The sequence below is a fragment of the Tympanuchus pallidicinctus genome, unplaced genomic scaffold (genome assembly GCF_026119805.1).
Source record: "Tympanuchus pallidicinctus isolate F22 unplaced genomic scaffold, pur_lepc_1.0 scaffold36, whole genome shotgun sequence".
Classification (NCBI taxonomy): domain Eukaryota; kingdom Metazoa; phylum Chordata; class Aves; order Galliformes; family Phasianidae; genus Tympanuchus; species Tympanuchus pallidicinctus.
The window spans coordinates 2,222,332-2,245,401 of record NW_026294754.1 but is presented as its reverse complement, the minus strand read 5'-3'; the positions used below and the strand labels follow the sequence as shown (position 1 = coordinate 2,245,401).

Below are 23,070 nucleotides of genomic sequence, written 5' to 3'. Positions count from 1 at the left end.
CATGGTTGGGGTCATGGTTAGGATTAGGGTCGGGGTCATGATTGGGGTCATGGTTAGGATTAGGGTCAGGGTGATGGTTGGGGTCATGGTTAGGATTAGGGTGGGGTCATGGTTGGGGTCATGGTTAGGATTAGGGTCAGGGTCGTGGTTGGGGTCATGGTTAGGATTAGGGTCGGGGTCATGGTTGGGGTCATGGTTAGGATTAGGGTCGGGGTCATGGTTAGGATTAGGGTCAGGGTCATGGTTGAAGTCATGGTTAGGATTTGGAGTGGGGTCATGGTTGGAGTCATGGTTAGGATTAGGGTCAGGGTCATGGTTAGGATTACGGTCGGGGTCTTGGTTGGGGTCGTGATTAGGATTAGGGTCAGGGTTGATCTTAGGGTCAGGGCAGGGCCTGCACTGGGGTTAGAGTTGAGCTCAGGCTCGGGGTGACCCCACACTTTGCCTTACAGAAGTCGGTCCTGGCCGCGCTCTACAGCTCCGAGGGCTCCGTGATGGAGGTGAGGCCCTCCCCCCCCCCCCCCGCTCTGGGGACACCGCGGTGGCTCTCAGCACAGGGCTCTTTTTGGGGCTGTCCCCATCCCCACATCCCACTGTTGGCCGTTGGCCCCTTTTCCCCCCGCAGCGGCACCACTTTGCCCAGGCCATCGCCATCCTCAACAGCCAGGGCTGCAACATCTTCGACCACTTCTCCCGCAAGGTGAGACCCCCCCCCCGTCTGACCCTCATCACCCCGTGTCCCCCCCCCCAAAAAAAGCCACCCCACGTCCCACCTCGCCCCCCATATCCCATCCCGTGTCCCTGCAGGACTACCAGCGCATGCTGGACCTCATGCGGGACATCATCCTGGCCACCGACCTGGCCCACCACCTACGCATCTTCAAGGACCTCCAGAAGATGGCAGAAGGTGATGCTGGGCTGGTGGCACCCCTCGTGTCGTGTCCCCTTGTCCCCATGAGGCTTTGTCACCTCGTCTGGATCGCATTCGCCTGTGTCGTGCCCTCGTTGGGTTGTGCCGTGTTCCCTGTCTCCGTTGGGTCGTGTCGTGTCGCCTTGTCCTTGTTGGGTTGTGTTGCGTCCCCCCTGGGTTGTGTCGTGTCCCCATTGGGTTGCATCATGTCCCTTTGTCCCCATTGGGTTGTGTCATGTCCCCTGGTCCCCCTTTGGGTTGGTATTGTGTCCCCTTTGGGTTGTGCCATGTCCCCTGTCTCCGTTGGGTCGTGTTGTGTCGCCCTGTCCTCGTTGGGTTGTGTCGTGTCCCCATTGGGTTGTGTTGTGTCCCCTTGTCCCCATTGAATTGCGTGGCATCGCCATGGGATTTTGTCATGTCCCCTGGTCCCCTTTGGGTTGGTATTGTGTCCCCTTTGGGTTGTGCCATGTCCCCTATCTCCATTGGGTTGTGTTGTGTCACCTTGTCCCCCGTGGGTTGTGTCGTGTCCCCTTGTCCCCGTTGAGTTGTGCTGTGTCCCCATTGGGTTGTGTCATGTCTCCTTGTCCCCGTTGAGTTGTGTGGCATCCCCGTGGGGTCTTGTCATGTCCCCTGGTCCCCACTGGGTTGTGTTGTGTCCCCTTGTCCCCATTGGGATGTGTTGCATCCCCATTGGGTTGCGTCATGTCCCTTTGTCCCCATTGGGTTGTGCTGTGTCCCCATTGGGTTGTCATGTCTCCTTGTCCCCGTTGAGTTGTGTGGCATCCCTGTGGGGTCTTGTCATGTCCCCTGGTCCCCATTGGGTTGTGTCGTGTCCCCATGTGTCACGTCCCCTTGTCCCCATTGGGTTGTGCCACGTCCCCTTGTCCCCATTGGGCTGTGTCACATCCCCTTGTCCCCACTGGGCTGTGCCACGTCCCCTTGTCCCCTTTGGGTTGTGTTGTGTCCCCTTGTCCCCATTGGGTTGTGCCACGTCCCCTTGTCCCCATTGGGTTCTGCCATGTCCCCTTGTCCCCATTGGGCTGTGTTGTGTCCCCTTGTCCCCATTGGGTTGTGCCACATCCCCTTGTCCCCACTGGGCTGTGCCACGTCCCCTTGTCCCCATTGGGTTGTGTTGTGTCCCCTTGTCCCCACTGGGCTGTGTCACATCCCCTTGTCCCCATTGGGTTGCTGGCTTTGGGGCACTGAGCTGCATCCCTTGGGCTCGCTGTTGAGCTGCTCAGGGGACTCCCCACACCAAGGCTGGGAGGTGGCACAGGGCTTTGACCCCATGGGGACACAGGGGGGCTGTGGGGTCCCCTCCCGAACCCCCCGCCCTCCATCTGCCCCTCATCCTCCCCCCAGTGGGCTACGACCCCAAGAACAAGCAGCACCACAGCCTGCTGCTCTGCCTGCTGATGACGTCCTGCGACCTCTCCGACCAAACCAAAGGCTGGAAAACCACCAGGAAAATCGCAGTGAGTCCCGCGGGGCTGCGCTCCAACCCCCCCCCAACCCCCAAACCCCCCCCCATAACCTCCCCCCCCTCCCCTGACCTCGTGCACCCAGTGGGAAACCCACAGGGCAGCCCCATAGGGCTTCTCCCGCACGCATCCTGCGAGCCGCGCGCCCCATGGCGATGGATCCATAGGGTGGGCAGATGGGGAAGCAGGGCGGTGTGGGGGGGGGACATTTGGGGGTGTGGGACCCCCCGTGTGACAGCCTGTCCCCCTCAGGAGCTGATCTACAAGGAGTTCTTCTCCCAAGGAGACCTGGTAGGTGCCGTGGGGGTGAAGCTCTGCATTCATTTGGGGGGAGGGGGGCACAGGTGAAGCGGTCCGGCACTGACCCCCCCCCCCCCTCAACCCCCCACCCCAAATATTTTTGCTGGTCCTATAGGAGAAAGCCATGGGCAACCGCCCGCTGGAGATGATGGACAGGGAGAAAGCCTACATCCCTGAGCTGCAGATCAGCTTCATGGAGCACATCGCCATGCCCATCTACAAGTGAGGGCCCAAAGGGGGACTGCAAGCTGGGGGGGGGGGACACGACCCCATGGCCCTATGGCATCCCATAGTGTTATAATAGGGACACGACCCCATGGCCCTATGGCATCCCATAGTGTTATAATAGGGACACGACCCCATGGCCCTATGGCATCCCATAGTGTTATAATAGGGACACGACCCCATGGCCCCCATTGATCCCATAGTGTTATAATAGGGACACGACCCCATTGCCCCCATTGATCCCATAGTGTTATAATAGGGACACGACCCCATGGCCCTATGGCATCCCATAGTGTTATAATAGGGACACGACCCCATGGCCCTATGGCATCCCATAGTGTTATAATAGGGACACGACCCCATGGCCCTATGGCATCCCATAGTGTTATAATAGGGACACGACCCCATGGCCCTATGGCATCCCATAGTGTTATAATAGGGACACGACCCCATGGCCCCCATTGATCCCATAGTGTTATAATAGGGACACGACCCCATGGCCCCCATTGATCCCATAGTGTTATAATAGGGACACGACCCCAATGCCCCCATTGCCCCCATTGCCCCCATTGCCCCTATTGCCCCCATTGCCCCCCTTGCCCCCATTGCCCCCCTTGCCCCCATTGCCCCCATTGCCCCTATGACCCTCATTGCCCCCGTTGCCCCCCTTGCCCCCCTTGCCCCCCTTGCCCCCCTTGCCCCCATTGCCCCCATTGCATGCCATGGCTCTGGGTTGGGATGGAGATTCATTCCCATTGCCCCTATTGCATCCCATAGTGTTATAATATGGACACGACCCCATTGCCCCCACTGATCCCATAGTGTTGGGATGGGGACACGTTCCTATTGTCCCCATTGCACCCAATGTCTCTGGGCTGGGGACATGACCCCATTGTCCCCATTGCACCCCATACTTTTGGGATGGGAACACATTCCCATTGCCCCCATTGCCCCCCTTGCCCCCATTGCCCCCATTGCCCCCATTGCCCCCATTGCCCCCATTGCCCCCATTGCCCCCATTGCCCCTATGACCCTCATTGCCCCCATTGCCCCCCTTGCCCCCCTTGCCCCCATTGCCCCCATTGCATCCCATGGCTCTGGGTTGGGATGGAGATTCATTCCCATTGCCCCTATTGCATCCCATAGTGTTATAATATGGACACGACCCCATTGCCCCCACTGATCCCATAGTGTTGGGATGGGGACACGTTCCTATTGTCCCCATTGCACCCCATACTTTTGGGATGGGAACACATTCCCATTGCCCCCATTGCCCCTATGACCCTCATTGCCCCCATTGCCCCCATGGCATCCCATGGCTCTGGGTTGGGATGGAGATTCATTCCCATTGCCCCCATTGATCCCATAGTGTTGGGATGGAGACACGTTCCCATCGTCCCCATTGCACCCCATGGCTCTGGGTTGGGCCAGGCTCCCATTCCCATCTCCCCACTTCACCCCACAGCTCAGCGCTGCCTTGCAGCCCCCCCAGTGCTTTTCCAACGTTGGGGTTTGGGCCCCCCGGTGCCTTTTTCCCCCCATAGGTTGCTGCAGGATCTCTTCCCCAAAGCCTCGGAGCTCTACGAGCGCGTCGCCAGCAACCGGGAGCAGTGGACCAAAGTGTCCCACAAATTCACCATCCGGGGGCTGCCCAGCAACAACTCCCTGGACTTTTTGGATGAGGACTACGACCCACAGACCCCAGACCCACAGATGAACGGGTGCCTGGATGCTGAGGGGCACCCAGAGTCCGGGGCAGAGTGAGGATGGCATTGGGGGGGGGGACGACACAAGGGTTGGGGATGGGACGAGGTGATGATGGGGTGCGATCCGTGCCCCTGTGCCACCCGTGGGACGACGTCCCCTCTGTGTCACCACAGCCCCAGCCATGGTGGCGCTTGGGGACAGCAGTGTCCACATGGGGGATGTTTTTTTGGGGCTCCCCAATGCTGCTGTCCCCTGGAATGGGGCCACGTTGTGGGGCAGGCGATGGGGAGAGATTTGGGGGGGGGGGGGATGGGATGGGTTGGGGACAACCCACAGCTTCTGGAGGGTGGGGGGCTGGGGGCTGTGCTCCTGGGGGCAGCAGCGATGGGGGGGGACCTCCAGAACCCTTTTGGGGTGGCAGGTCGGGTGTCCCATTGGCTGTCCCAATCCTGCAGAGCCCTGCAAAGGATGGGGGGGGGGGGATCTGGGGGCTCCCGGTTCGGGATCTGTGGGTCCAGGTGAGCTGGATGCAGGTGGTGGCAGTGATTCCTGGTCGCCGTGCACGGACCCTGTTGGTGTGCCATCGTCCCATCAGCTGCCATGCATGGGCACTGCCATCCCATCGGGGTCCCCCCCAGTCCTACAGACCCCCATGCATGGGCACTGCCATCCCATCGGGGTCCCCCAATCCTACAGACCCCCATGCATGGGCACTGCCATCCCATTGGGGTCCCCCAATCCTACAGACCCCCATGCATGGGCACTGGCATCCCGTTGGGGTCCCCCAATCCTACAGACCCCCATGCATGGGCACTGCCATCCCATTGGGGTCCCCCCAATCCTACAGACCCCCATGCATGGACACTGCCATCCCGTTGGGGTCTCTGTGCTCCTACAGACCCCCATGCATGGACACTGCCATCCCATTGGGGTCCCCCAATCCTACAGACCCCCATGCATGGGCACTGGCATCCCGTTGGGGTCCCCCCCAGTCCTACAGACCCCCGCCATCCCATTGGGGTTCTGCTCCTACAGACCCCCATGTATGGACACTGCCATCCCATCGGGGTCCCCCCAATCCTACAGACCCCCATGCATGGACACTGGGGTCTCTGTGCTCCTACAGACCCCCATGCATGGGCACTGCCATCCCGTTGGGGTCCCCCCCAATCCTACAGACTCCCAAACATGGGCACTGACATCCCATTGAGGTCCCCCCCAGTACTACAGACCCCCGCCATCCCATTGGGGTTCTGCTCCTACAGACCCCCATGTATGGGCACTGCCATCCCATCGGGGTCCCCCCAATCCTACAGACCCCCATGCATGGACACTGGGGTCTCTGTGCTCCTACAGACCCCCATGCATGGACACTGCCATCCCATTGGGGTCCCCCCCAATCCTACAGACCCCCATGCATGGACACTGGGGTCCCTGTGCTCCTACAGACCCCCATGCATGGGCACTGACATCCCGTTGGGGTCCCCCCAATCCTACAGACCCCCATGCATGGACACTGGGGTCTCTGTGCTCCTACAGACCCCCATGCATGGACAATGCCATCCCATTGGGGTCCCCCCCCAATCCTACAGACCCCCATGCATGAACACTGGCATCCCATTGGGGTTCTGCTCCTACAGACCCCCATGCATGGGCACTGACATCCCATTGGGGTCCCCCCAGTCCTACAGACCCCCATCTATGGACACTGCCATCCCACTGGTATCCCCCTGCTCTACAGACCCCCACATATGGACACTGCCATCCCATGGTGACCCCTTCAGCCCTATTGATTGCTGTGTATGGACGCTGCCATCCCATTGCGTTTCCTCGGTCCTACAGGCACTGCCATCCCATTGTGCTCCCCTTGGTCCTATCGAATGCTCTGTATGGACGCTGCCATCTTCCTACGGTCCCTCTGACCCCAAAGACCACCATGCATCGCCCCTGCTAACGTCCCCTTGACCCCACCACCCCACAGGCCACCATGCATGGCCCCTTCCATGGTCCTCTGATCCCAAAGACCACCATGCATTGATTTTGGTGACCTGCCCACGTCCTTCTGGCCCTGCTGACCACCATGCATGGCCACTTCCTCCCTCCCACAGGTCCTCTGATCCCAAAGACATGCATTGATTTGGGTGACCTCCCCACGTCCTTCTGGCCCTACAGAAACCATGCATGGCCACTATCAGCATCCCATCCACCTTTCTGTCCTACAAACCACCATGCATGAACTTTGGCGGACTCTCCAAGACCTTCTCACCCTACTGACCACCATGCATGGCCCCTTCCACCCTTCCATGGTCCTCTGATCCCAAAGATCACCATGCATTGATTTTGGTGACCTCCCCACGTCCTTCTGGCCCTACTGACTGCCATGCATGGCCACTATCAGCATCCCATAGGCCTTTCTGTCCTACAAACCACCATGCATGAACTTTGGCGGACTCTCCAAGTCCTTCTCACCCTGCTGACCACCATTCATGGCCCCTTCCACCCTTCCATGGTCCTCTGATCCCAAAGACATGCATTGATTTTGGTGAGCTGCCCACGTCCTTCTGGCCCTACACAGCACCATGCATGGCCACTATCAGCATCCCATCCACCTTTCTGCCCTACAAACTACCAAGCATTGATTTTGGTGACCTCCCCACATGCTTCTCACCCTGCTGACCACCATGCATGACCCCTTCCACCCTTCCACAGTCCTCTGATCTCAACTACCGCCACGAATGGACTTTGGTGAGCTCCCCACGTCCTTCTGGCCCTGCTGACTGCCATGCATGAATCGTGGTGGCCTTTGTGGTCCCTGTGGTGGCCACGCGCGGCCCCTCCAAGTCTCCTACGGCCCCCACCCCGCTGACTGTTGGGTCCCCATCCCTCGAGGTGCCCAGTTGGCCCCAAATCCCCAAATGCTGCAACGACGATTCGTCCGCTTCGGTGTGAGAGTCAACGGGGTTCCCCCCAAAGCCACTGTGGGGCCACGTCCGTTCTGCCTTACCTCCTTGGAGATGCCTTCAGAGAGACGCTTTGTACGGCCCCGCTTCGTGCCCCCACTGCTTCACCCCCGACCTTCCCACGGGGCGGGAAGGACCCCAAAGGCAACAAAAAACAAAACCAACCCCAAAAGGATACAGGAAAAAGCCAGCGCGGTGTTCGCCCCATCGCCAGCACCGACCTTCATCCGCGCCGCGTCCCCAGTCGTGGGGAGGGGGCTGCGTGCGCTCAGCTCCTTGCCCACCTCGCCATGGTTTCGAGAGGCGAGAAACCACGTTTCAAGGCGCCGTGGTTCGGACGGAGCTCCCCAAGCCGGCGCCAGCTCCGGCCCCGTGGCGGAGACGCGGGTCGGTGACGCACAGCCGCGTGTCCCCTCGGTGTCGGGGTGGTGGCAGACCCCCAAAGCCCGCTGTGTGCCGCCCTGTGCCTCGCGTGCACCCCGCAGCTTCTGTGGTTGCGCCGCGCTCGGCTCCGACGGGGCTGAGCTGGAGCGGTTCTGTCCTCCTCTTCCTCTTCTTTGGCATTTCCTTTCCTGATTGGTTTTTTTGTTTGTTTGTTTGATTTTGGTTGGTTGGGTTTTTTGTTTGGTTTTTTTTTTTTTTTTTTTGGTATTTTTTTGTATTTTTTTTTCTTTTTTTTTTTTTGGTGGTGGGTTTTGGTTTTCCTAATAAATTTCGTACGTCGATCTCTGGCGGTGGTGGAGGCGCACTGTGAGTCGTCCTGGGGAGCCAGGGGGACACCAAGGGGTTCCCAATGCCATCGGGTGGCACCAAGGGGTCTTCAATGCCATGGGGTGGCACCAAGGGGTCCCCAACGCCATTTGGTGGCACCAACGGGTTCCCGATGTCGTGGGGTGGCAACAAGGAGTCACCAACGCTATGGAGTGGCACCAAGGGGTTCCCAACACCATTGGGCGGCACCAAGGGGTCTTCAATGCCATAGGGTGGCACCAAGGGGTTTTCAATGCCATGGGGTGGCACCAGGGGGTTTTCCATGCCTTGGGGTGGCACCAAGGGGTTCTCAGTGTCATGAGGTGGCAACAACGGGTCACCAACACCATGGGGTGACACCAAGGGGTTCTCAATGCCATGGATGTTAACAAGGGGTTCCCAATGCTATGGAGTGGCAACAAGAGGTCCCCAACGCCATGGGGTGGCAAGAAGGGGTCCCCAACGCCATAGAGTGGCACCAAGGGGTCTTCAATGCCATGGGGTGGCACCAAGGGGTCCCCAACACCATTTGGTGGCACCAAAGGGTTCCCAATGTCGTGGGATGGCAACAAGGAGTCACCAACGCTATGGAGTGGCACCAAGGGGTTCTCAATGCAATAGGATGGAACTAAGAGGTCCCCAACGCCATGGGGTGGCACCAAGGGGTCTCAATGTTTTAGGGTGGCAACAAGGAGTCACCAATGCTATGGAGTGTCTCCAAGGGGTTCTCAATGCCATAGGGTGGCAACATGGGGTCCCAAACACCATCAGGCGGTACCAAGGGGTTCTCTATGCCATGGGGTGGCACCAGGGGGTTTTCAAAGCCTTGGGGTGGCACCAAGGGGTCAGCAATGCCTTGGGGTGGCAACAAGGGCTTCTCAATGTCATGAGGTGGCAACAAGGGGTCCTCAACGCCATGGGGTGGCACCAAGGGGTCCCTAACATCATGGGGTGGCACCAAGTGGTCTCAATGTTTTAGGGTGGCAACAAGGAGTCACCAATGCTATGGAGTGTCTCCAAGGGGTTCTCAATGCCATGGAGTGGCAACAAGGGGTCACCAACACCATCGGGTGGCACCAAGGGGTTCCCAATGTTGTGGGATGGCAACAAGGAGTCACCAATGCTATGGAGTCTCTCCAAGGGGTTCTCAATGCCATAGGGTGGCACCGAGGGGTTCTCAATGCCATGGGGTGGCACCAGGGGGTTTTCCATGCCTTGGGGTGGCACCAAGGGGTTCTCAATGTCATGAGGTGGCAACAACGGGTCACCAACACCATGCGGTGACACCAAGGGGTTCTCAATGCCATGGATGTTAACAAGGGGTTCCCAATGCTATGGAGTGGCAACAAGAGGTCCCCAACGCCATGGGGTGGCAAGAAGGGGTCCCCAACACCATCGAGTGGCACCAAGGAGTCTTCAATGCCATGGGGTGGCACCAAGGGGTTCCCAATGCCATTTGGTGGCACCAATGGGTTCCCAATGTCGTGGGATGGCAACAAGGAGTCACCAAGGCTATGGAGTCTCTCCAAGGGGTTCTCAATGCAATAGGATGGAACTAAGAGGTCCCCAATGCCATTGGGTGGCACCAAGGGGTCTCAATGTTTTAGGGTGGCAACAAGGAGTCACCAGTGCTATGGAGTGTCTCCAAGGGGTTCTCAATGCCATAGGGTGGCAACAAGGGGTCCCCAACGCTATGGGGTCCCCCAACGGGTCTCACTGTTTTAGGGTGGCAACAAGGAGTCACCAAGGCTATGGAGTGTCTCCAAGGGGTTCTCAATGCCATGGATGTTAACAAGGGGTTCCCAATGCTATGGAGTGGCAACAAGAGGTCCCCAACGCCATGGGGTGGCACCAAGGGGTTCTCAATGCCATGGGGTGGCACCAAGGGGTTCCCAATGTCATGGGATGGCAACAAGGAGTCACCAACGCTATGGAGTGTCTCCAAGGGGTTCTCAATGCCATAGGGTGGAACTAAGAGGTCCCCAACGCCATGGGGTGGCACCAAGGGGTCTCAATGTTTTAGGGTGGCAACAAGGAGTCACCAATGCTATGGAGTGTCTCCAAGGGGTTCTCAATGCCATGGAGTGGCAACAAGGGGTCACCAACACCATCAGGTGGTACCAAGGGGTCCCCAGTGCCATGGGGTGGCACCAGGGGGTTTTCAATGCCATGGGGTGGCAACAAGGGGTTCTCAGTGTCATGAGGTGGCAACAACAGGTCACCAACACCATGGGGTGACACCAAGGGGTTCTCAATGCCATGGATGTTAACAAGGGGTTCCCAATGCTATGGAGTGGCAACAAGGGGTCCCCAACGCCATGGGGTGGCACCAAGGGGTCTTCAATGCCATGGGGTGGCACCAGGGGATTTTCAATGCCTTGGGGTGGCACCAAGGGGTTCTCAATGCCATGGAGTGGCAACAACGGGTCACCAACACCATGGGGTGACACCAAGGGGTCCCCAATGCCATGGATGTTAACAAGGGGTTCCCAATATCATTGGGTGGCAACAAGAGGTCCCCAACACTATAGGATGGCACCAAGGGGCCCCCAACGCCATGGGGTGGCAACAAGAGGTCCCCAACACTATGGGGTGGCACCAGGGGATTCTCAATGCCATGGGGGGGAACCAAGGGGTCACCGACGCCATTGGGTGGCACCAGGGGGTTCTCAATGTCATAAGGTGGAACCATAGGGTTGTCAGTGCCATTGGGTGGCAACAAGGAGTCCCCAATGCCATGGGGTGGCACCAACGGGTTCCCGATGTCGTGGGGTGGCACCACGGGGTCCCCAATGCCATGAGGTGGCACCAAGGGGTTCTTGCAACCCCCCTGCAAACACAGACAGGGCGATGCATGAGCAGACACGCAAAGGAGCTGCATGCATATGCACTGTGTGCAGACAGGCATGCAAAGGAGCTGCATGCACACACTCACTATATGCACACACACACGCAAAGGAGCTGCATGCATACACACAGACCTGCAAAAGAGCTGCACGCATGCACTCACTACGTGCAAACACACATGCAAAGGAGCTGCATGTATTTGCACTCACAGCATGCACACACAGACCTGCAAAAGAGCCGCATGCACGCGCACACAATATGCACACAAGCATGCAAGGGAGCTGCATGCATGCACACAGACCTGCAAAAGAGCTGCATGCATGCACTCACTACATGCACACACACACACAAGGGAGCTGCATGCACGCACACTGACCTGCAAAAAAGGTGCATGCACGCTCACTACATGCACACACAAGTGCAAAGGAGCTGCATGCACGCACACTGACCTGCAAAAGAGCTGCACGCATGCACTCACTACATGCGCACACACACAGGAGCTGCATGCACGCACACATACCTGCAAAAGAGCTGCATGCATGCACTCACTACATGCGCACACACAGGAGCTGCATGCACGCACACAGACCTGCAAAAGAGCTGCATGCATGCACTCACTACATGCGCACACACAGGAGCTGCATGCACGCACACTGACCTGCAAAAGAGCTGCATGCATGCACACAGACCTGCAAAAGAGCTGCATGCATGCACTCACTACATGCGCACACACAAGAGCTGCATGCACGCACACTGACCTGCAAAAGAGCTGCATGCATGCACTCACTACATGCGCACACACAGGAGCTGCATGCACGCACACAGACCTGCAAAAGAGCAGCACGCATGCACTCACTACATGCACACACACACAGGAGCTGCATGCATGCACACAGACCTGCAAAAGAGCTGCATGCACGCACATTGACCTGCAAAAGAGCTGCACGCATGCACTCACTACATGCACACACACAGGAGCTGCATGCACGCACACTGACCTGCAAAAGAGCTGCATGCATGCACTCACTACATGCACACACACAGGAGCTGCATGCACGCACACTGACCTGCAAAAGAGCTGCATTCATGCACTCACTACATGCGCACACACAGGAGCTGCATGCACGCACACTGACCTGCAAAAGAGCTGCATGCATGCACTCACTACATGCGCACACACAGGAGCTGCATGCATGCACACTGACCTGCAAAAGAGCTGCATGCATGCACACAGACCTGCAAAAGAGCTGCATGCATGCACTCACTACATGCGCACACACAAGAGCTGCATGCACGCACACTGACCTGCAAAAGAGCTGCATGCATGCACTCACTAATGTGCACACACACAGGAGCTGCATGCACGCACACTGACCTGCAAAAGAGCTGCACGCATGCACTCACTACATGCGCACACACAGGAGCTGCATGCACGCACACAGACCTGCAAAAGAGCAGCACGCATGCACTCACTACATGCACACACACACAGGAGCTGCATGCATGCACACAGACCTGCAAAAGAGCTGCATGCACGCACATTGACCTGCAAAAGAGCTGCACGCATGCACTCACTACATGCACACACACAGGAGCTGCATGCACGCACACTGACCTGCAAAAGAGCTGCATGCATGCACTCACTACATGCACACACACAGGAGCTGCATGCACGCACACTGACCTGCAAAAGAGCTGCATTCATGCACTCACTACATGCGCACACACAGGAGCTGCATGCACGCACACTGACCTGCAAAAGAGCTGCACGCATGCACTCACTACATGCGCACACACAGGAGCTGCATGCATGCACACTGACCTGCAAAAGAGCTGCATGCACGCACATTGACCTGCAAAAGAGCTGCACGCATGCACTCACTACATGCACACACACAGGAGCTGCATGCACGCACACTGACCTGCAAAAGAGCTGCATGCACACTCACTGAACGCGCACACAGACACACACTGCGCATGCGCACCGAACGGAGCCGCGCGCATGCGCAGTGCCGCTCGCCCCCCCCTTTCCCGCTCTCTCCGCTAGGCGGCGTCGTTCCCGCCTTTTCCCGCCCCTCCCCCCCCCCCCCCCATTTTTTTCTCCTCACACAACCGCAGCGCCGCTGCTCGGGGCCGCCCCTCCAACCCCCCCCAACCCCCCTCCCCATAGGAGCGGCATCGGCGGCCGCAGGAGGAGGAGGAGGAGGAGGAGGAGGGGGGAGCTGTGCGCGTTTGTGTCTGTAGCGAGGGGTTGGGTGGGGATCGGCCAGAGGATTTTCTTTTTTTTTTCTTTTTTTTTTTTTTAGGGGGGGGGGGGGGCGGGTGGGGGGGGGTGGGGGGGGGAGAGGCGGCGACCCGGCCCGAATTTCACCTCAGCGCTGCTCGGATCTGCGGGGCCATGGGAGACAAAGGCACGCGGTGAGCGGGGAGCGGGAATTGGGGGGGGGGGGGGGGGGAATGTGGCCCTATGGGGGGTCCGTGAGGCCGTGTTAGGGGTTGCCACGGCCCCCTGTTGAGGTCCCTGTGGCCCTATTAGGCGTTCCTGTGGTCCTGTTTGGGGTCCCTGTGCTCCTATTGGGGTCCCTGTGTTCCTATTGGGGGTTGCCATGTCCCTATGAGGGGCAGCTGTGTCACAACGGGGGTCCCCGTGTCCCTATGTGGGTCCCCGTGTTCCTATGGGGGGTTGCCATGTCCCCTGTTGGGGTCCCTGTGCCCCCATTAGGGCTTCCTGTGATCCTGTATGGGTCCCCGTGTCCCTGTGAGAGGTTGCCGTGTCCCTGTGTGGGTCCCTGTGTTCCTATTGGGGTCTCCATGTCCCTATGAGGGGCTGCCGTGTCCCCACTGGGATCCCTGTGGCCCTATTAGGCGTTCCTGTGGCCCTGTTTGGGGTCCCTGTGCTCCTATTGGGGTCCCCATGTCCATATGGGGGATCCCTGTGTCCCTACTGGGGGTTGCCATGTCCCTGTGTGGGTCCGTGTGCCCCTGTGTCGGTCCCTGTGTCCCTATGGAGGGTCCCCGTGTCCCTATTAGGGGTTCTTGTGTCCCTATGTGGGTCCCTGTGTCCCTATGAGGGGTTGCCATGTCCCTGTGTGGGTCCCTGTGTTCCTATTGGGGTCTCCACGTCCCTATGAGGGGCTGCCGTGTCCCCACTGGGATCCCTGTGGCCCTGTTGGGGGTCTCCATGTCCTTATGGAGGGTCCCCGTGCCCCTATAGGGGTTCCTGTGTCCCTATGGGAAGTCCTCTTGCCCCTACAAGGGGGATTCCCGTGTCTGTATGTGGGTCCCCCTGTCCCTATGAGGAGTTGTCAAGTCCCTGTGTGGGTCCCTGTGTTCCTATTGGGGTCTCCGTGTCCCTATGAGGGGCTGCCATTCCCCTCTGGGGTCCCTGTGCTCCTATTGGGGTCCCCATGTCCATATGGGGGATCCCTGTGCCCCTATTGGGGGTTGCCTTGTCCATATGGGGGATCCCTGTGCCCCTGTTGGGGGTTGCCATGTCCCCCGTTGGGGTCCCTGTGCCCCTGTGTCGGTCCCTGTGTCCCTATGGAGGGTCCCCGTGTCCCTATTAGGGGTTCTTGTGTCCCTATATGGGTCCCTGTGTCCCTATGAGGGGTTGCCATGTCCCTGTGTGGGTCCCTGTGCTCCTTTTGGGGGCCCCCTGTCCTTATGGGAGTCCCTGTGTTCCTATTGGGGGTTGCCATGTCCCTATGAGGGGCAACCGCGTCCCCACTGGGGTCCCCGTGTCCCTATGTGGGTCCCCGTGTTCCTATGGGGGGTTGCCATGTCCCCTGTTGGGGTCCCTGTGCCCCCATTAGGGCTTCCTGTGATCCTGTATGGGTCCCCGTGTCCCTGTGAGAGGTTGCCGTGTCCCTGTGTGGGTCCCTGTGTTCCTATTGGGGTCTCCATGTCCCTATGAGGGGCTGCCGTGTCCCCACTGGGATCCCTGTGGCCCTATTAGGCGTTCCTGTGGTCCTGTTTGGGGTCCCTGTGCTCCTTATGGGGTTCCTGTGTTCCTGTTGGGGGGTTGCCATGTCCCTATGCCGGTCCCTGTGTCCCTATGGAGGGTCCCAGTGCCCCTATTAGGGGTTCTTGTGTTCCTATGTGGGTCCCCGTGTCCCTGTGAGGGGCTGCCATGTCCCTGTGTGGGTCCCTGTGTTCCTATTGGGGTCTCCATGTCCCTATGAGGGGCTGCCATGTCCCCTCTGGGGTCCCTGTGCTCCTATGGGGGTCCCCATGTTCATATGGGGGATCCCTGTGCCCCTATTGGGGGTTGCCATGTCCCCCGTTGGGGTCCCTGTGCCCCTGTGTCGGTCCCTGTGTCCCTATGGAGGGTTCCAATGCCCCTATTAGCGGTTCTTGTGTTCCTATGTGGGTCCCTGTGTCCCTATGAGGGGTTCTTGTGTCCCTGTGTGGGTCCCTGTGCTCCTGTTGGGGTCCCCCTGTCCTTATGGGAGTCCCTGTGTTCCTATTTGGTGTTGCCATGTCCCTATGTGGGTCCCTGTGCCCCTGTGTCGGTCCCTGTGTCCCTATGGAGGGTCCCCGTGTCCCTATGAGGGGTTGCCATGTCCCTGTGTGGGTCCCTGTGTTCCTATCGGGGTCTCCATGTCCCTATGAGGGGCTGCGGTGTCCCCTCTGGGGTCCCTGTGCCCCTGTGTCGATCCCTGTGTCCCTATGGAGGGTCCCAATGCCCCTATTAGGGGTTCTTGTGTCCCTATGTGGGTCCCTGTGTCCCTATGAGGGGTTCTTGTGTCCCTGTGTGGGTCCCTGTGTTCCTATTCGGGTCTCCATGTCCCTATGAGGGGCTGCCATGTCCCCACTGGGATGCCTGTGTTCGTATTGGGGGGTTGCCATGTCCCTATGTGGGTCTCTGTGTCCCTGTGGGGGCTCCCAGTGTCCCTATGTGGATCCCTGTGCAGGTCCCTATGCCCCTACTGGGGGCTGCCATGTCCCCTCTGGGGTCCCTGTGCTCCTATTGGGGTCCCCCTGTCCTTATTGGGGTCCATATCTTCCTATTGGGGGTTGCCATGTCCCTATGAGGGGCAGCTGTGTCCCCACGGGGGTCCCCGTGTCCCTCTGTGGGTCCCCGTGTTCCTATTAGGGGTAGCCATGTCCCCCATTGGGGTTCCTGTGCCCCTTTTGGGGTCCCTGTGTCCCTATGAATGGTCCCTGTGCCCCTATCAGAGGTTCCTGTGTCCCTATGAGGAGTTGTCAAGTCCCTGTGTGGGTCCCTGTGTTCCTATTGGGGTCATCATGTCCCTATGAGGGGCTGCCATGTCCCCTTTGGGGTCCCTGTGCTCCTATTGGGGTCCCCATGCCCATATGGGGGATCCCTGTGCCCCTATTGGCGGTTGCCATGTCCCCTGTTGGGGTCCCTGTGCCCCTGTGTCCGTCCCTGTGTCCCTATGGAGGGTCCCAGTGCCCCTATTAGGGGTTCTTGTGTCCCTATGCGGGTCCCTGTGTCCCTATGAGGGGTTGCCATGTCCCTGTGTGGGTCCCTGTGTTCCTAATGGGGTCGCCATGTCCCTATGAGGGGCTGCCATGTCCCCACTGGGATCCCTGTCTTCCTATTGGGGTCCCCATGTCCCTATGTGGGTCCCTGTGTCCCTGTGGGGGCTCCCCGTGTCCCTGTGTGGATCCCTGTGCAGGTCCCTATGCCCCTACTGGGGGCTGCCATGTCCCCTCTGGTGTCCCTGTGCTCCTATTGGGGTCCCCCTGTCCTTATTGGGGTCCATATGTTCCTATTGGGTTTTGCCATGTCCCTATGAGGGGCAGCCGTGTCCCCATTGGAGTCCCCGTGTCTTTATGTGGGTCCCGGTGTTCCTATTAGGGGTTGCCATGTCCCCCATTGGGGTCCCTGTGCCCCTTTTGGGGTCCCTGTGTCCCTATGAATGGTCCCTGTGCCCCTATCAGGGGTTCCTGTGATCCTGTATGGGTCCCCGTGTCCCTATGAGAGGTTGCCGTGTCCCTGTGTGGGTCCCTGTGTTCCTATGGGGGGTTGCCATGTCCCCTGTTGGGGTCCCTGTGCCCCCATTAGGGCTTCCTGTGATCCTGTATGGGTCCCCGTGTCCCTGTGAGAGGTTGCCATGTCCCTGTGTGGGTCCCTGTGTTCCTATTGGGGTCTCCATGTCCCTATGAGGGGCTGCCGTGTCCCCACTGGGATCCCTGTTGCCCTATTAGGCGTTCCTGTGGTCCTGTTTGGGGTCCCTGTGCTCCTTATGGGGTTCCTGTGTTCCTGTTGGGGGGTTGCCATGTCCCTATGCCGGTCCCTGTGTCCCTATGGAGGGTCCCAGTGCCCCTATTAGGGGTTCCTGTGACCCTATGTGGGTCCCCCTGTCCCTATGAGGGGCTGCCATGTCCCTGTGTGGGTCCCTGTGTTCCTATTGGGGTCTCCATGTCCCTATGAGGGGCTGCCATGTCCCCTCTGGGGTCCCTGTGCTCCTATTGGGGTCCCCATGTCCATATGGGGGATCCCTGTGCCCCTATTGGGGGTTGCCATGTTCCCCGTTGGGGTCCCTGTGCCCCTGTGTCGGTCCCTGTGTCCCTATGGAGGGTCCCAGTGCCCCTATTAGGGGTTCCTGTGACCCTATATGGGTCCGCCTGTCCCTACGAGGGGTTGCCATGTCCCTGTGTGGGTCCCTGTGTTCCTATTGGGGTCTCCATGTCCCTATGAGGGGCTGCCATGTCCCCACTGGGATCCCTGTCTTCCTATTGGGGTCCCCATGTCCCTATGTGGGTCCCTGTGTCCCTATGGGGGCTCCCTGTTCCCCTTTGTGGATCCCTGTGCAGGTCCCTATGCCCCTTCTGGGGGTTGCCATGTCCCCTCTGGGGTCCCTGTGCTCCTATTGGGGTCCCCCTGTCCTTATTGGGGTCCATATCTTCCTATTGGGGGTTGCAATGTCCCTATGAGGGGCAGCCGTGTCCCCACGGGGGTCCCCGTGTCCTTATGTGGGTCCCCGTGTTCCTATTAGGGGTTGCCATGTCCCCCATTGGGGTCCCTGTGCCCCTTTTGGGGTCCCTGTGTCCCTATGAATGGTCCCTGTGCCCCTGTGTCCCTGTGCTCCTATTGGGGTCCCCATGTCCATATGGGGGATCCCTGTGCCCCTATTGGAGGTTGCCATGTCCCCTGTTGGGGTCCCTGTGCCCCTGTGTCGGTCCCTGTGTCCCTATGGAGGGTCCCAGTGCCCCTATTAGGGGTTCTTGTGTCCCTATGTGGGTCCCTGTGTCATGGCTTCAAGCTACGGCAGGGGAGATTCAGGCTGGACATGAGGAAGTATTACTTTTCGGAAAGGGTGGTCAGGCACTGCAATGGATGCCCAGGGAGGTGGTGGAGTCACCGAGCCTGGGGGTGTTCAAGGAAAGACTGGATGTTGTATTGAGGGACATGGTTTAGTAGGAGCTATTGGGAATAGGTGAACGGTTGGACTGGATGATCTTTTAGGTCTTTTCCAACCTTGGTGATTCTATGATTCCATGATTCTATGATTCTATGAGGGGTTGCCATGTCCCTGTGTGGGTCCCTGTGTTCCTAATGGGGTCTCCATGTCCCTATGAGGGGCTGCCATGTCCCCACTGGGATCCCTGTGTTCCTATTAGGGTCCCCATGTCCCTATGTGGGTCTCTGTGTCCCTGTGGGGGCTCCCCATGTCCCTATGTGGATCCCTGTGCAGGTCCCTATGCCCCTACTGGGGGCGGTTGCCATGTCCCCTCTGGGGTCCCTGTGTTCCTATTGGGGTCCCCCCTGTCCTTATTGGGGTCCATATCTTCCTATTGGGGGTTGCCATGTCCCTATGAGGGGCAGCCGTGTCCCCATTGGAGTCCCTGTGTCCCTATGTGGGTCCCCGTGTTCCTATTAGGGGTTGCCATGTTCCCCATTGGGGTCCATGTGTCCCTTTTGGGGTCCCTGTGTCCCTATGAATGGTCCCTGTGCCCCTATCAGGGGTTCCTGTGTCCCTATATGGGTCCCTGTGTCCCTATGAGGAGTTGCCAAGTCCCTGTGTGGGTCCCTGTGTTCCTATTGGGGTCTCCATGTCCCTATGAGGGGCTGCCGTGTCCCTGTTGGGATCCCTGTGGCCCTATTGGGGGTTGCCATGTCCTTATGGAGGGTCCCTGTGTTCCTACTGGGGGTTGCCATGTCCCCCGTTGGGGTCCCTGTGCCCCTGTGTCAGTCCCTGTGTCTCTATGGAGGGTCCCAGTGCCCCTATGAGGAGTTGCCATGTCCATGTGTGGATCCCTGTGTTCCTATGGGGTCTCCGTGTCATTATGTGGGGCTGCCGTGTCCCCACTGGGATCCCTGTGGCCCTATTAGGCCTTCCTGTGGCCCTGTTTGGGGTCCCTGTGTTCCTATGGAGGATCCCTGTGTTCCTTATGGGGGGTTGCCATGTCCCTGTGTGGGTCCCTGTGTCCCTATGGGGGCTCCCTGTTCCCCTTTGTGGATCCCTGTGCAGGTCCCTATGCCCCTTCTGGGGGTTGCCATGTCCCCTCTGGGGTCCCTGTGCTCCTATTGGGGTCCCCCTGTCCTTATTGGGGTCCATATCTTCCTATTGGGGGTTGCCATGTCCCTGTGAGGGGCAGCTGTGTCCCCACGGGGGTCCCCGTGTCCCTGTGTGGGTCCCCGTGTTCCTATTAGGGGTTGCCATGTTCCCCATTGGGGTCCCTGTGCCCCTATGTTGGTCCCCGTGTCCCTATGAATGGTCCCTGTGCCCCTAGTAGGGGTTCTTGTGTCCCTATGGGGAATCCTCTTGCCCCTATAAGGGGGCTCCCCGTGTCTGTATGTGGGTCCCCCTGTCCCTATGAGGGGTTGCTATGTCCCTATGTGGGTCCCTGTGTTCCTATTGGGGTCATCATGTCCCTATGAGGGGCTACCATGTCCCCTTTGGGGTCCCTGTGCCCCTATTGGGGGATCCCTGTGTCCTTATGGGGGTCTCTGTGTCCCTATTAGGGGTCCCCATGGCCCTATATGGGTCCCCATGCCCCTACTGGGGGTCCCCGTGTCTTTATGGGGGTCCCTGTGTCCCTATTAGGGGTCCCCATGTCCTATGGGGGGGGTCTCTGTGGCCCTATTGGGGTCCCTCTGTCCTGATGGGGGTCCCTTTGTCCCTATGTGGGTCCCTGTGAGGAGCTACCATGTCCCTGTGTGGTCCCTTTGACCCTATTGGGGTTGCCATGACCCCTTTGGGGTCTTCAGGTCCCTGTTAGGGTCCCCGTGTGCCTGTGTGGCTCCCTGTACCACTCTTAGGGGTCCCAGTGTCCCTATGAGGGGTCGCCGTGTCCTTATGTGGGTCCCTGTGTTCCTATTGGGGGTCACCATGACCCTTGTGGGGTTCTCATGTCCCTATTGGGGGGCAGTATGCCCCCATTGAGGGTCCCTGTGTCCTTATGGGGGGTCCCCGTGCCCCTACTTGGGATTCCTGTGTCCCTATGTTGGTCCCCATTTCTCTATGAGGGGCTGCTGTGTCCCTGCATTCCTATTGGGGGTTGCCATGACCCTTTTGGGGTCCCTGTGCCCCTGTTGGAGGTCCCTGTGTCCCTATGAGGGGCTGCCATGTCCCCAGTGGTGTCACTGTGTTCCCATTGGAACCCTGTGGCCCTCTTAGGGGTCTCTATGCTCTTACTGGGGGTTCTCATGTCCCTCTATGGGGTTGCTGTGTCCCTATGAGGGGTCCCTGTGTATCTGTTGGGGTCCTCATGTCCCCATTATGGGTTCCGTGTCCCTATGGGTTCCCCATGTCCCTGTGAGGGGCTGCTGTGTTGCCACTGGGGTCCCCCATGTCCCTATAGGGGGTTGCCATGGCCCTTTTTGGGTCCTCACATCCCTATCTGGGTCTTGGGGGGTCCCAATGTCCATATAGGGGTCCCCGTGTCCCTATGGGGGATTGCCATGTCCCTATTAGGGTCCCTGTCTTCCTATTGGGGGTTGCCATGGCCCTTTTGGGTTCCTTATGTCCCTATGGGAGTCAGTATGCCCCTATTAGGGATCCCCATGTCCCTGTTTTGGTCCCTATGCTCCTAGGGGGGTCTCCGTGTCCCTATTTTGGTTCCTGTGCCCCTATGGGTTTCCTTGTGTCCCTGTTAGGGGTTGCCATGTCCCCACTGGGGTCCCTGTGTTCCTGCTGGTTGTCCTCATGTCCCTTTGTGGGTCCCTGTGCTCCTGTTAGGGGTTCCTGCGTCCCTATGGGGTCCCCATGGCCCTATGAGGGGTTGCCGTGTCCCTATTAGGGGTCCTTGTGGCCCATGTGTCCCTATGAGGGGTTGCCGTGGCCCTTTTGGGGTCCACATGTCCCTCCTGGGGTTCTTATGCCCTTATGAGGGGTCCCCTTGTTCCTATGGGGGTGCCTGCATCCCAATGAGGGGTTGCCATGTCCCTATTGGGGCCCCTATGTCCCTGTTAGGAGTTGCCATGTTCCTTTTGGGGTCTCCACGTCCCTGTTGCGATCCCCTATTAGGAATTCCTGGGTCCCTATGTGGGTGCCTGTGCCTCTATTAGGGGTTGTCATGTCCCCACTGGGGTCCTTGCTTTCCTCTTGGGGGTCTTCATGTCCCTTTTGGGGTTCCTTTGCTCCTTCTAGGGGTCCTCATGTTCCTGTTAGGAGTCCCATGTCCCTATAAGGGGTTGCCATGTGTTCCTATTGGGGCTTGCCGTGGTCCTTTTGGGATCCTTGTCCCACTGGGGCTCCCTGTGTCCCTGTTAGGGGTTGCCATGTCCCCGTTGGGCTTCCTGTGTTCCTATTAGGGGCTGCATGTTCCCGTTGGGGTCCCTGTGTCCCTACTGCTGGCTGCTGTGTCCCTATAGGGAATTGCCATGGCCTTGGTGGGTGTCCCCGTGGCCTTATGGGGGTCATTATGTCCCTATAGGGGGTCCCAATCTCCCTATTGGAGGTCATCGTGTTCCTATTGGGGGTCCCTGCATATGTATTGGGGTCTCCTGTGTCCCTATGGAGGGTTGTCATGACCCTGGTGGGCGTCCCTGGGTCTTTATGGTGGACCCTATGCCCCTATTGGGGTCCCCTTGTCCCTGTTGAGGTCCCTGTATGCGGATTGGGGTCCCCATGTCCCTTTTGGGGGTTGCTGTGTCCCTATTGGAATCCCTGAGTCCCCACGTTGCTTTTAGGAGTCCCTGTGTCCCTTTTAGGGGTCCCTTTTAGGGGTCCCTTTTAGGGGTCCCCATGTCCCTGTTGGGGTCCCTGAATAAGTCCTGGTGTCTCCTGCATCCTTATTGAGATCTGTGTCCCTACTGGGCCCTGTTCAAGTTCCCGTGTCCCCACTAGGATCCCTGTGACCCTATTAGGGGTTGCCATATCCCCGTTGGGGTCCCTGTATACAGACTGGGATCCCCATATCCCTGTTGGGATCCCTGTGCCCCTATTAAGGATCACCATGTCCTTATTGGGATCTCTGTATGCTTATCGGGACCTCCTACGGCCCTTCTGGGGGTCCCCATATCCCCATTGGGGTCTCCGTGTCCCCGTTCAAGTTCCCATGTCCCTATTGGGGTCCCTGTGTCCTTACTGGGGTTTGCCATGTCCCTCTTGGGGTCTTTGTGTCCCTCTTGGGGCTTGCCATGTCCCTGTTCAGGTTCCCATGTCTTGGGGTCTCCTATGTCCCTATTGGGGTCTCCTATGTCCCTATTGGGGTCTCCTGTGTCCCTATTGGGGCTTGCCATGTCCCTGGTGGGCGTCCCCTATGTCTGTTGAGTGTCCCTATGTCCCTGTTGGGGTCTCCGTGTCCTTACTGGGGTTTCCTCCATCTCTGTTGGGGTCCCCATGTCCCTATTGGGGTCTTCGTGTCCCTACTGGGATCTCCTATGTCTCTATCGGGGTCCCTGTGTCTCTATTGGGGTCTTCGTGTCCCTGTTGGAGGTCCCCTGTGTCCCCCTTAGGGTCTCCCATGGCCCCAT

The 23,070-nt window shown here is 58.9% G+C and overlaps 3 protein-coding genes and 1 long non-coding RNA gene across 9 annotated transcripts in view; 3 read left to right on the top strand and 1 right to left on the bottom strand.

Annotated features, from left to right (window-relative positions):
• Window positions 1–240: 240 nt before the first annotated feature.
• PDE2A (phosphodiesterase 2A) lies at window positions 241–4,943 on the top strand. Its single transcript, XM_052699438.1, has 8 exons — window positions 241–255; window positions 381–500; window positions 626–700; window positions 808–907; window positions 2,273–2,385; window positions 2,644–2,682; window positions 2,807–2,913; window positions 4,461–4,943. Exons 1-8 carry the CDS (start codon window positions 241–243, stop codon window positions 4,678–4,680), a joined length of 789 nt encoding a protein of 262 aa, XP_052555398.1. The 3' UTR covers window positions 4,681–4,943.
• A 1,629-nt stretch (window positions 4,944–6,572) lies between these two features.
• LOC128088706 (uncharacterized) lies at window positions 6,573–7,458 on the bottom strand. Of its 2 annotated transcripts, none has more exons than XR_008210374.1 (3): window positions 7,233–7,458; window positions 6,882–7,033; window positions 6,573–6,671 (listed from the first exon to the last, which is right to left on the bottom strand). It is a non-coding gene; the product is annotated as an uncharacterized LOC128088706 (long non-coding RNA). The 2 variants fall into 2 exon arrangements; XR_008210373.1 differs by having other exon boundaries at window positions 6,596–6,671; window positions 6,770–7,033.
• A 6,045-nt stretch (window positions 7,459–13,503) lies between these two features.
• ARRB1 (arrestin beta 1) overlaps window positions 13,504–23,070 on the top strand; it is a 39,657-nt gene continuing 30,090 nt past the window's right edge. For both annotated transcript variants that reach the window (XM_052699440.1, XM_052699439.1), the window contains exon 1: window positions 13,504–13,598. In XM_052699440.1, coding sequence (XP_052555400.1) covers window positions 13,579–13,598 — 20 coding nt within the window. In that variant the 5' untranslated portion in view covers window positions 13,504–13,578. The remainder of the gene's footprint in view (window positions 13,599–23,070) is intronic.
• LOC128088700 (uncharacterized) lies at window positions 14,134–21,526 on the top strand. Of its 4 annotated transcripts, XM_052699449.1 has the most exons (5): window positions 14,730–14,789; window positions 15,036–15,241; window positions 17,255–17,397; window positions 17,964–18,044; window positions 19,279–21,526. In XM_052699449.1, the coding sequence occupies exons 1-5, from the start codon at window positions 14,765–14,767 to the stop codon at window positions 19,739–19,741; spliced, it is 918 nt and encodes a 305-aa protein (XP_052555409.1). In that variant the 5' UTR covers window positions 14,730–14,764; the 3' UTR covers window positions 19,742–21,526. The 4 variants fall into 4 exon arrangements, 2 of the variants coding, with proteins under 2 accessions (XP_052555409.1, XP_052555408.1); XM_052699448.1 differs by lacking the exon at window positions 14,730–14,789 and having other exon boundaries at window positions 14,847–15,241; XR_008210352.1 differs by lacking the exons at window positions 14,730–14,789; window positions 17,964–18,044; window positions 19,279–21,526 and adding an exon at window positions 14,134–14,253 and having other exon boundaries at window positions 17,255–17,901.